The sequence below is a fragment of the Telmatherina bonti genome, assembly GCF_933228915.1.
Source record: "Telmatherina bonti genome assembly, chromosome: 20".
NCBI lineage: Eukaryota > Metazoa > Chordata > Actinopteri > Atheriniformes > Telmatherinidae > Telmatherina > Telmatherina bonti.
The window spans coordinates 23,880,408-23,894,023 of NC_136618.1; the positions used below are offsets into that span (position 1 = coordinate 23,880,408).

General features: G+C 38.3%; 1 protein-coding gene across 1 annotated transcript in view; it reads right to left on the minus strand.

Moving 5' to 3' along the window:
* Window positions 1-13,616, minus strand: part of LOC306771021 (cadherin-6-like) — a 69,710-nt gene that overhangs the window by 7,986 nt on the left and 48,108 nt on the right. Inside the window, exons 7-9 of the mRNA XM_079260047.1 lie at window positions 11,005-11,258; window positions 3,054-3,190; window positions 2,163-2,284 (exon numbers count right to left, since the gene is read on the minus strand). Of these exons, the coding sequence (XP_079116173.1) occupies window positions 2,163-2,284; window positions 3,054-3,190; window positions 11,005-11,258 (513 nt within the window). The remainder of the gene's footprint in view (window positions 1-2,162; window positions 2,285-3,053; window positions 3,191-11,004; window positions 11,259-13,616) is intronic.

The window sequence follows — 13,616 nt, forward strand, 5'->3', positions numbered from 1 at the left end:
AGCCTTCAAGAAGACCATGAGTTTCATACCATATAATCTCCCACAACACCCACAAAGTCTGTAAAGATGAAATGGAAACCACTGATGGAAACTAAAGCCCATATACTGTACATCATTAGATCAGGCCCTTTATTACCTGATAGAGTAATTGAATTCTTTTTTTTTTCCTTTTCATATTGTCCCTAGCTGTAAAGCATCTAATTAAAGACGGCTCCAGTGCAGGCTTGTTAGCGTCTAGAAGATGTATATTAATGTTAACAACAGCTGCTGTGATGAATAACCTTGCTGTGCATTTAGATTAAAGGGATAGTTTTCCGTCTTTGAGGATTCATAAAAACAAAGACTGAAGTGAAACTCGAAAGAAACCTTGAGAGATGAGTAAATGTGTGGCGATCCACATAAAACTTCCAGTAATAAATGTTAGAATATAACTCTCTTTACAAAATGTGTCACTGTTTTTAAATGTCTTTTAGAAATCATTGTAGAAATCAAAAGCAGGTTAAAGCTCATTTAGCTATCATGGACATCACGTCCTTCAGGCTAAAGAAAAGCGACTATCCAGTGTGTTATCATGGCTCTATTCAAAATTCTGCAAGCTGATTGTATGAAGGCATGTATTAGAGCCTATGGAATCTGTATATCTGCATATCTGGGAAGGATCCATCAATGCTTGAAGGTATAGACAGGGTTTTAGAACGGTAGTTCCTTCTAAAACAGATTTCAGCAAGAGCATGCTAAATCTGATGCTGCGTCTCTTGAAACAACGTGATTTTGACGTGATCGACTCAGCATTCTGGTCTAATCTGCTGTTTATCTGTTCACTGTATTGTTTCATGTAGCTGATTGGCATACTTGTTCATAATTTATAACCCAATTTAAAAAGATGGGACAATTTTAAAATGGGAAAAAACAAAACAAAAATTGTAAATCTAAATTAAGCCATATTGATTTTCATCAAACACATTAGATTTTTAAACTGGAAATTTTACTCTTTCTATTTCATTTTGAATCCAATGGCAGTAAAACATCTCAAAAAGTTGGGACAGGCTGATGTTTACCACTCTGTAGCGTCTCTTTTTCTTTTAACATCTGTCACTAAACATCTGGGAAGTGAGGAGACCAGTTATTGCAATTTAAGGAGAAGAATGCCCCAGAGTTCTAGCACACAGAGATTCCTCCCTATTCTCCAAATCATTTGATATCATACACTGTAGGAGGTGGGATCTTCAGAATCCTCCCAATTTTACCTTCAGGCAAAACTGCTTACCTGATAGATTTGCAGTTTAAGTTTTAAGTATAGTCTATCACAGTGTGTAGAAGAAAGTCTGCTTCATCAGTTTACTGAATTACTTGCCAGATGTTTCTCCAGTTTCTTTTGGTTTGTTCCAGTTACCTTTCCAGCATTTTCTTCCCATTTTTGTTGCTGCCATCACATTTAAAATGAACTAATATTTCCCATCAAATGGGAAAATGTGTTATCTGATATGATATCGCCCTGCGATGGACTGGCAAGCTGTCCAGGGTTTACCCTGCCTTTCGCTCAAAAACTGCTGGGATAGACTCCGGCTTCCCTACGACCCTGAATTGGATTAAGTGGTTAGAAAAGTGAATGAATGAATGATATGATGTCAACGTTGGTTGTGAGTTAAAATATTTGTTTACGAGATTTGGAAGTCATTGCATCCTGTTTTTATTTACATTTTACACAGAAGCCTGACTTTTTTTGGATTTGAGTTTGTAATGTGTTTTTTTTGTATTTATTTAGTCAGTTTCAGGCTTCCGTACCTGGAAGAGCTGGAATTTACATGGACTCAGTGCACATCCATCACAGCTTTGTAAGGTTTTAACTTTGGACACCCTATACAAATACTACACATATTATTCATCTTAAAAAGATGAGACCACCTGCTAGAACATTACAGCAATTTCATGGCTTTATGGATCCCCCTTTTATTTTATTTATTTATTTTTTTGGAAACTGTTTTTCCTTAACTTGACATGTAAAATTCTATTGGCAACAATCTAGTAGCTTAAAGCACACACGTGACAGACTTCTGTCTGAGGCTTGCTAATTACACGCTGAGCCGGTAGCAGATTTATAATCCTACAGGAGAGGTCCAGATGAAACCATGACGACGGCTTTGTGTTCAGTAATAACCAACCTGATTAGCCTTGGCGTTCTCACACACAAACGTCTCATAATTGGTGGCAAATGTTGGGGCGTTGTCGTTGACGTCCAGCACTCTGATGTATACAGGCACACGGCTGATCTGTCGCGGGTTGTCTGGGAAACACAAAGGTGGACTTTACATTCATAATTATTTCTATACACAAAAGTGTGTGCAGCTTTCTGCTGTTTCCAGGCAAAGTAATTATATCAAAATATAATTCTGTGTATTTATATAAATAAATAATAGTTTGGTTTAAAAGAAAAAAAAAAAAACCTCATCCACACAACAACAAATCGGAATTATTTTTGCAGAAATCTTTCTTTTGCACTTAATTATTTTTCCGTTTTTAATCTGATGTCGAGACACTTAATGGAAAAGTTATTGTCTCTGCAGGAAGTCGGACATTTTCACGGAGAGCATAAATGAAAGTGAAGATATAAAGGAAAGTCAAAAAATGCAATATGGAAAGCAGAACGGAACAAAAGAGTGAATATTGACTAAATAAACCATTCCACATTGTGATTTATCAAAACAAGTAAAGACTGAAGCTTTGCAGAAGCATCAAACTTGTAACTGCAAGTAAAATAAAAACAAGCTGAAAAACAAAGACATCTACTAATATCATATGAATTATGCTTGTAATAATAAAAAACAAAACAAAACAGAAGGTCAGTGAAAGTCTTCTTTTGTTCCTTTTTTTTTTTTTTGTAGATTTCATGTGGTTTGAGTGCCACTCAGCGTTGGAAGACAAACGGCAGCTTCCAGCCAAAACTTCACTTCAACATTCATAGATTAGCATCACCTCCAAAAAGCCCATTTGGCCGAGGGAATAAAGAGGACACGGACTGTTTGAGAACACAACTATCTGCTGTCTGCACTTACTGAACTCTGTGGCGATGACTGAGATGTTGTGCCAGGCGTTCTCCTCTCTGTCCAGCTCCCTCAGGGTGAACACGGACCCGTTGCCTGCATGGATGTTGAACACTCTGTCCATGTCTGTACGCCGATCGATGGTGTACCTGCACATAAAACACAAACGAATTGACGTCTGAACGTTTGCACATTGTGGAAAGCCACCATCGTCCCTTGAAGGGCGTGGCGGGGCTGTGGTTCCTTTTAGAGCTTTTTAGGTGTAAACAGTGTGGCTTCATCAGACAAAAAGTCTAGATGATCATGATGGACGTGTAACTGCTTGGTCTGTTTTGTTGTGAAAAGTATTCTGGTCCTTTAGATGAGGTAACTACAACCTCAAATTAATAACACATTATGTCTTATGCTATAGCCTCAAATATTTAACAAAAGCAAAGCCAACTGTTCTTTATGTAATGTTATCAGTCTCCCACATCATTTGACCCAGTCTTTATAACATTATTTCAGTTCTGCTGTCGAAGCACTGAACTTAGCAAAGTGCTAATCGCGGCTAATCCGGCATCCATCTTGCATCCTTTTTCTACTCTGAGTTCTCTCCAGTTAGTAAAAGCCAGACTGATGCAGACTCTTGAGATCTGAGGTCATTACGTTAATTGTTGCTCCAACTTCAGCTGTCAGACAGATGGTCTCACATTTGAATCTAGAGTACTTTAAGAAGCTTATGGTGGACTCAATGTCCAGGTCCTGTTGCTAATAAACCAACTGATATGATCAGCCTCCTTCAGCGTGCTTCGTAGAGGATAAACTGTAGAGACTGAGATGTAGGAGTTTGTTTTACAGTTTCTCTGACCTCAGGATGAAGTGCTAGTCCATGAAATCTTAAAACCACCACAGGTTCAATACACCAATCATCAAAGATAAGGCTACATTCCAGCTATGATAGATAGATAGATAGATCATAGACTGTATATAAAAAGATGGGTGGAGCCTCCGTGACGTCACCCATAGGTTTCTGAAGAGCTGAATTGAAGCTCAGTGGGCGGTTCCTACCGTTGCCATGTTGGCAGCATCATGCACGTCGTCTCGCCCGGAAAATACATATATGGGCAAAGAGGTGGAGCTGAGAGGGGGGCTGTAAGCGTCATGGTGAATGACTGACATCGAGCAAACTCCGAGCTTTCTGTAGCTAAGAGCTAACCAAGCTAACCTGGAGATAACAAGAGCAAACCTACTAACGGAGGTAAACGGGCTAAAGCTAAATCACGTTGTTAAGCGGCTAAAAACCGCAGTTGTTTTACATTCTTCTTACTTGAAGCGGGAGATTGGTACGTGTCAATCAAAAGGACACGCCCCTAAATATGCTGAGCTTCGAGATTAAATTACTCTAAACGGGTGGGTTAGAAAAAAAAAAAGAACTGCCCCCACAGTTGTCATGAAGGTAAACCTAACCTATTAAACAAAAAATGGATTTTTGAACCAGGCTGTAAACATGTTTATTTCTGCCGTGAATTTGGTCTTTTTAACATGGGAGTCTATGGGGATTTAATCTGTTTTGCAGCCAGCCCCTAGTGGATGAAGGGGGAACTGCAGTTTTATACACGTCCGCAAAGGCTTCACTTTTAACCGCCGGAGGTTGCCACTTGAGATAGATAGATGGATGGATCGATGGATGATAGATAGAGAGATAGATAGATAGAACTTGATTCATTCCCAAAGGGAAATTTAAATTCATTGAGATCAAACTTATGTACGAAAATTTGGAAAATAAAACTGTTACTACTGACCACCTAATAGTGTATAACTTTTAACTTTTCTCTAATACATTTGGAAGTTTAATGAGATTATAACAATCTTTCCTGTGGTCAAAAGTTTTCTTTTTTTTTTTCCTTTCCTAAACCTAAACATTAGCAGTAAAAAAAAAAAAAAAAAACTGGACACGCCTACATATTGAAAAGCCTTTAAAAAAGTTTTTATGCTGCCATGAAAAGGTTATTTTGGCAATATAAAAGTATATTGCAGAAGTGTAATGGAAATACTTTTTTTTTTGCATTTACGCGTTACCGGACATGACGGAGGACTCACGTGACCATTTCCTTTCCATTAAATATTGCGCAGTATGTATTGACGGAGGAGGAGAAGACAATTACTTTACTCATAATTGAATTTAAATATATCTAATCTGTCCTTGACAGCAACCAACAGCCAAAAGCAGAGTTTTACAAGGAATTAGAAATAGAAATGAGAGAGAAAGGCTTCGAAAAGCTGTGGCAAATCCTCCTCAGCAAGTGAAAAACCCAGAAACGACGCCGCCTGACAGTTTTACGCCCAGCGCTATTCAACGGAAACACCTGCAAACTGCTACTGGACTTTGTGAAAATTCTAGAAATATTGATTTTACTGTGAGAAAAACTAACTGAAAGCTCATGAATGACTGATAAAAAGTCAAAGACATAAAAGGATTCACTATAATGTGTCATATGTTGTTTATCTGAGCTCATATTTATCCACACCTAGTAAAGACAAACAGTGTTTCTGGTGATCTGTGTGAACCGGGCCTTTAACACACACAGACAGTCTGAAATACACTGCCCTGTTGTGATGAAGGCTTTCTCCAACACAAACACACACACAGGAGACAACAGGTTATCCAGTCGTGTTGTTTTCTCTGCTTCCAAAACCACTGTGATGCATCAGTGTGATTAATGGAGTAGCAGGCATCAGGAGGGCGGGAGTAAGAGGCAGGAGACCCCCGAGGGGAGACGATGAACCAGGACTCTCAATGCATCGCTGCTTCTCTCTCTCCTTTCCGCAGACCCCCCCCCCACCTCCCCTCCCCTCCTCCTCTTGACCCCTCCCTGCCGCCTCTTATACATCAACAATCACGGTGTCTTTATCTAAACACTCTGCCTCTTTTTCTGCTCCTCCATCACCTCACTGGTGTGACAGTGACTCCAACCTCGTTAAATCCGCGTCGGACGCCGGCTTCGCTAATTGCTTTTCTAAGATTCACAATAATTCAGCGAGCTGGGTCGAAACCCTTCCCCCAGATTAATGACGGCGAGATAACGGCGTGGCTCGTTCTGACCGGGCACCGAAGTGCTGCAGTAAGCAGGCAGGCAGCTGGCTGGGTGGAAGGACATGCAGGGTCAGAGAAATGTTAGCGATCAGCTGGAAGGGACATATTTCTTACTTCAGGAGACATTCTACGAGAGAAACAGTCAGCGTGCATCCTTTTCTGCCAGCTCTCTCTTCATCAATCGATTAACTGTGCAGCGGTTCCTGCGTTTCACTGCCTCGTTCCTGTTTTCTGTTTTAAGTTACTTTTTGTTCTGTCATGTTATTTATTTCCTCTTCTAGTCACTGGCCTGACCTCTGAATGTAGTTGTTTAAAACTGGGTTTCTTCCAACAAGTTCTTGCTCTGTATATATATATATATATATATATATATATATATATATATATATATATATATATATATATATATATATATATATATATGTATATATATATATATATATATATACATATACATATATATATATATATGTATATATATACATATATATATATATATGTATATATATACATATATATATATATATATATATGTATATATATACATATATATATATATATATGTATATATATACATATATATATATATATATGTATATATATACATATATATATATATATATGTATATATATGTATATATATACATATATATATATATATATATATGTATATATATACATATATATATATATATGTATATATATTACATTTGGAGTTTTTCAACCAATAATTCGATTGAGTTGTATAATGTTTATAGTTTTTATAAACACACAGTTTGCAAGATCTACTGTATGTTTTCACAGATTTCACACACAGTGTGTACGTGTGTTGTGGAGTCACGATCGCCATGTTAACATTAAACCAAAGACAAACTAACCAGGAAACTGTTTTTTTTCTGGTTGAAGTACTTTACCATTTAAACTACTTCCTCGTATTTTCTTCTTCTACACACTGAGGACATTTTTTGTTTTTACAAGCACACTCGTGGTGGGGAGTACGCTTGTGTGGTTCAGCATCTCGCCCGAGGACACTTTGACGTGCGGACCAGGAAAACTGGGGGATGAAAGGCAGCTCTACCTGCTGATCCATGACCAACCCAGAGGGGGCGCTTAACTTCTCCATCAAGTCTGAATCACAGCTTTTATGCACTTCTGATTTAACACTTAGACAGCTGTGATCCTTCACACACACTTGGTGCAAACACACGTTGATTCCTGCCTGTGCTGGGACTGGGATTTAGCCAGTGTGTTGTTTTATTTATTAATTTCGTTTTACGTTTTTGTCAAGTTGTCACTGTTAGTTCCTCTGTGAATTTCCCTTTTTACATTTATTTTTTTCTCTTTTTGTTTGGTTTGACACCTGATTTGCTTTCATTTGGTTTGAATTGGCTTCTTGTTACTTTGGAGTTGTGTCATCTGCTAAATATTACAAAGCCTTTTGTCTCTTGGAAAAAAATCCAATAAATAATGATAATAAAATAATAATAATAATAAATACATAAAATCATTTGAAATGTCCCTAATAGTTTTCAAACACAAAAGATAAAGCTGTTAGGTAGGTTTTGTTTATAAAACTTAAGCACAAACACAATTAATTTAGCCTGAAATTAACAGAGGAAAAATGTCCGGCACTTTTGGATGGCAAATCAATCAACAAAATACCAATTAACTAAAATTGTTGGTTATTTTGTTCTTGACCCACAAAACTGCGTCAGTACTGCTTTTTTATCATGCAAAATAGCTTTTAAAAAAAAGAAAGAAACTGAGCGAATTCAGCCCAGTTAAACTTACTAATCTTTTCCAATGTTTCTGATATTATGAGCAGGTAGTCGTCACTGGCAGCTGCCATGGGATTGTGGAAGATTTTTAGAGCTTTTCGTCTCCTAAACTTCTCAGTCCAGCTGATCAGTGTTAACTGAAGCTGAAACAATGTGTGACAGCTCCATGACAGCAAACCCTGAACCATAAATGGGAAACATGAAAAGGCCTGAATATAATTAATAAACGTCCATCATTAGTAAAAAGGTGTGACAGTGTCTGACTGGATGAGATGAAACACTACTTTATGTCTGCTTCCATGTCCATATATTGTATATACATCGTAGTATTGCATGCTGATACACCTGCTTACCTAATGATATGTATGTGCATTCCTGCCTAGACGTGCGCGTGTCTATGCATCGCAGCGAGCTAATATAGATAACCTCTCCAAGAGGCTTCCTCATGCCAGGCAGCCTCCAGGCTTCTGGACCCTCCCTTCCTCCACGGCACAGCTTTAAATGCCACAGGGAAGCTACCTCCTTGATGATGGGCGATAAAAGAGAATGATATCACATTTGACACCTGCAGTAAAGCGGTGGAACTTCAACCTTGAGAGCCAACTCCCTTAGTGCGTCGTAAAAATGAAAAAGTCTGCGACAGAGTTGAGGCACAGCCCCACACCTCTCAGCCATCATTCCCCTTTATTAGAGCACTTGCATAATTCTGCATTTTCCATGGATGAAGTCGAACAAGTGAACTTTTGGCACATTTCAGTGCATTTTGTGAGTTAAACACTGGAGTTGCTCCGTGCCAAGGCCTCAGCATTTCATCATCATCAAGTGACACGGATACCTTTATGACCCCAACATCTTTGACCCGCATCTCACATTAAAATTGATAATTAAATAACTTCACCAGCCTTCTTTTATTGACTGAACATGGAGATAATGTAGATACAATAATCCTAACTCCAAGCTTCACTAAGTAAGTTTTACAGCTCTGGAAAACGACTCGTACTCAGTGTGGACTTTTAAAACATATCAAAAAGAAATGTGGTCCTGTGCAGGTCAATATTATTCTACATGAAGCTCGGAGGAACCTGAAAAAGTTTCTGGTTTGCATTTTTTTTTTTTTTGGCCTAAGAAAAAAAAACTTCTAAGAGGTTTTCAGAAATAAATGTGTGTTACAGCAGTAGCAGCAATATGGAGATCTATCTGCATGTTAAGGGCTCGCAGCTTATACACTTCTATACGCTTGAAGCTGCCTCAGTGTGTTTAAATGATCCATGGAGGCAGGAGAGGCACGTGGCTCATCGCACTGCCCAACTCCATAGCAAGAACTTTCTTTTTTTCAGTTCATTTAATTTTAATGAACCTTCAGTGCATTTTCACTGATGTTCCCTGGTTGCATAGAACTGTCCCTAAAAACCACCTTGTGGAGGGGTGGGGACCCAGAATCCTCAGGGCCAGGGATGTGACCTAAGGATTTCTGGAACATGATGCTGCCTGTATGAAGTGGGCAGCCGGCAGGGTCTGGGAGTTTTTCTTATTTATGCATTTGCAGAGGACAACGCTCAGCATGACTGTGAAATGACAGAGCGAATTGAACAAAAGGACAAGCTGGACAAACTGAATTTAAGACCAACACAGGAAGATGGAGAAGTTGAAGAAACTGAAACAAGAAGATAAAGGACCACGACAGTCCAAGCGGGTCCCCGTAACCGGAGCAACAAGTGGTAACAGCCTGATCAGAAATAATCGTCCTGACTCTGCAGTAAAAATTACCAGGAAGTTTTTTTTTTTTAGCTTTGAAAAAAAATTATATAATATAAAAATTCTAAAAAACTGTGGTGAAAATCTTCCATTTTAGGAATTATTTTCTTGAATCAGTAATTTCAGGGTTATGTTCATGCATCATATCAATATGGATGAAGAGGATCGTGGTTTGACTTTAGGTACACACACTGCTTTTATTTATTTATTTTTTTGTTTTTTTATTTCCCCACTGAAAATATTCTGTAAGGTTTCCTCTAACCCATTTGTGTCAGCAGCAGTCCTCCCAAACGGCAGAAAGTGATGCCACCAGAGTCAGAACAGGCTCATTTATTTGGAGCCCAAATCAAAGTTGTGATGCAACCGCTGGGAAATATGGTTTCATTAAACGTTTCAGGCATATTGAGTCTGTCTTTAAACCTGCTACAAGCACAGATAACTGGGAGCTAAAATTTCTATGTTTTTCTTTTTTTTTTTCTCCCCCCTCCCCCCCAAATGCAAAATGGTCTAAAAGAAATAGCAGAATAAACAAGCTGGGATATTTGGGGGTCTTGCTTTTAATGTCCCGTGCAAACAAGCTGACACTGAATACGAGCTGATGCATCATGTTATTGTATTAGAACTTTTGCACATTATAAATATTCTTCTGCTTGTGTGAGTTAATCTATTTAGGCCTTTTTTTTTAAGTTAATTTGTGAACATGAGACGAGCCTTTCCTTAATAAGAACAAATATCTCTACAACACTGAAAGCTCAGCAGTAATTAATGATAACAAGGAGACAGGCTGCATTTTATATATGTGATTTAGCATTTTATTTGTACAATGTCATCAAAGGTTGCTGTAAAATATATTTCATATTTAGTCTCTGCTGCCGTTCCTGAGCTCATTCCTAATCACGCTTAGCATGTTTGCAGACCATTTGACGAATGCATTTAGATTCTGGGTTTTGTGTGGTTTTTTTTTTTCTTTTTTTTTCCTCTGAGTGCAGAATTTTTAGCGTGCATGTGTGTGTGTGTATGTGTGTGTGTGTGTGTTCACAGGGTAGAAAATTTACATTTTAATCATCGTCTTGTGATTAAAAACCAACTAATGCAAACACGGAGCTTGCTCAAGGGGATTGCTTCTGTTTTTAACTTCCTCATACTTCTCGTGCAATTTTAGTATCTTTTGTGTTGATTCAAATTTCCACCGTCAACAAAGACGAGAGATCGGTCCTCGGTGTGCACGGATGCGGATGAAAGCTTTGGAAAACAGCTGTCAGGAGCAACCTGAATGAACTTCCCTAAAAAGTTTGCTTTGTGCGAGTACAAGGAAACAGCGTGAGTGTCGGTCGATGTGGCTGCGGCTCCGTACCTGACAAGGCTGTGTTTGTCGTCCGGGTCAGACGCGCTGACCGAGCCGATGACCGTATTGGTGGTCGCGTCCTCTTTGACCTCCATGATGTAGCTGCCGCGCTGAAACACCGGTGGCTCGTCCACGTCCTCCACGACGATCCTGATGGTGGCCTCGTCCCTGAAGGGCCCCATGGAGTAGAAGCGAGGGTTGATGTGGACGTTTTCCACCTGAACCCGCAGATTGTACTGACGCTTCTTCTCAAAGTCCAGAGGCTGCAAACAAACAAACAAACAAAAAAAGAGATGAGGCGTGAAAAACAATCCCTAAACAAAGTGTGGCTTCACACATTTCTTTGTCTTCTGGAATAATAAGCCAAACTCCACCGTGAGTCGTCTTATGTCCATTAATATTTAACTTTAAACTCTCATTTGTATGCGGCAACACGTGCGGCTGTTGGTTTTGGGAAACTAATCCGAGCATCCTGCCACATTTATTTTCAGGTCAGATTGAGGGTTTTTTTTTTTTTTTTTTTTTTTTAAATCATTAAAGTGACACTGTCTTCCAGATCATCTAATTAGTGCATGTGAGGGTCTTAGTGTCTTCTTCAAGGACACTAACAAGACTGCTGATGGACACGCAAACGCTGCTGCGCGGAGCAGAACTTCCTCTTCTGGTCGTCCCGATAAGTCCCGCTGAATAATGTGACTGATGTGACATTTCAGTGGAAAAGCAACATGACAATAATAAGGCCTCCTTAATTTACAAAAACAGGATTTGCGTCAGTGTTTCAGAGCAGGGAAATCTGATTAGTGTCTAACCACGCAGAAACCAAGCCGCTCAACTTTTGTTTTCAGTCAACTTCTCAGATGCTTTCTTTCCAGCTTGATTTCCTGATCCTCGGCGTACTGCAGCGCCCAAACAATCAATCAAAGTTGTGTTTTGATCTTCGCCGGGTGACATCTGTTCCTTTTCGGTGTTGTTTCTCCCTTTTTGTTTTGTTTTTTTTCTTTTTTAAATGAAGAGATCAGTATGTAAGATTAGTTTTGTGACAGTGGCGTTGTATTTCATTTCACTTTAAAATGAGAAAATATGAAATGAACTGCAAAGAAAACATCTGCTTTTTTTTTTTTTTTTTTTTGCTTTTTTTAATTTCACATAATAATAAAGATACTAAGAGAAGGATTACAGACACTAAATGGAGCCTTTATGCACTATTCAAATGAACCAGCTTAACAAGTTAGTGAAAATTTGCAACAAACAAAACGGGAAGATAGTTTGGAAAAGTTTTGCACCTCCTTCATCAGACGCAGCTGGTGGACCTTGAAGCATAAAATTATAAATCCAAATTAACTGGAGCTTTCAGGGTCACGCTACAAGTTTTTTTCCCTCAAAATCTCTTGAATGGTGATGAATTTTTTTTTTTTTGAGAATTTAAGCAAAAGAAAATCCCACCTTACATACAGCATTATAAACCAGGAAACAAATCCAGATTCTCAACTTTACTTTATTTCCTTTAACCCTATCTTTTAAAGGTTTGCTCCTGACAGCTGGAGACAGCTTAGAGAATCTCATTTTGACATAAATAACCAACAGAGCTTATGAATTATTGTGCAATTTGTTAACAAATAAACCTTATATGAAGCAGATAATTTCTTCTTTTTTTATTTCTATATCTCTATTAAACACTTCTAGAAGGATGCCCACAATACAGCCAGCAAAGTCCCGTCCAGTTATATTAATTTTATTTGCCAAAATTTCTGGTTAGGGCTTTTTAAAAAAAAAAAAATTCTGTTGGATGTGCTCGATGACTTATTGTCCCAAAAATATACATTCCTATTGATTTATGGATTATATTTCACTCTATTATGCCTTTGTAATCTAAAAATCACCATAAATTCGGCACAGTTCACAGCCCTACAGCATGACACTAACTCCCCCATGCTTCACTATAGGTTCTTCATCTCATTTTATTGCCAACAAACCAACTAAACAGCCAAACCAGGGCTTATTTTTCTTCTCCATCAAGCTTATTTCAAGAAAAAAAACTGTGGTTTCCATGTTTTTACTCCTCCCTGGGCTGTTGGCGGTACGGCCCTGTTTCGTTCAGCATGCAGACATCTCTGCAGATCTCTGCAGGTCAGTCTGAAACTCTTTACTTATCTTGCACTTGTTTTTTTTTGTTTTTTTCCTTCTTTCCTTTTTAGCAATCTGCTCTGACTTTCACACACTTAACACTACGTCTTGGAAGCGCCTTCACAGTTTTATGGCTGTGAAACTTCTTGATATATTTAAGATCTGCTAAAGCATTTCCAGACTGCATTGTGACCTGTTATAAAAATAGCATTAGTGGTGCTCTCAGACAGCTTGTCTTCTACTCTGTAGAAAAACCTGGAAGCAATAAGTCTCACTTAAAGCAGCAAATCAGGTCATGTGATTTCCTTTTTTTTTTTTTTTTTTTTTTAATTTATTTGTTTTGGGAATAAATACTTTGTCTGTATTCCTTCACTAATGAAAGCTTTCCTTTGTTTTTGTTTTGTAACTTCTGATTCAACAAACCGTTTTACTGGCATTCACTTCAGAAGAAATTCAAAGTCCTGCATCTTTTCATTTGCTGAAGCGTGCTTTCATTT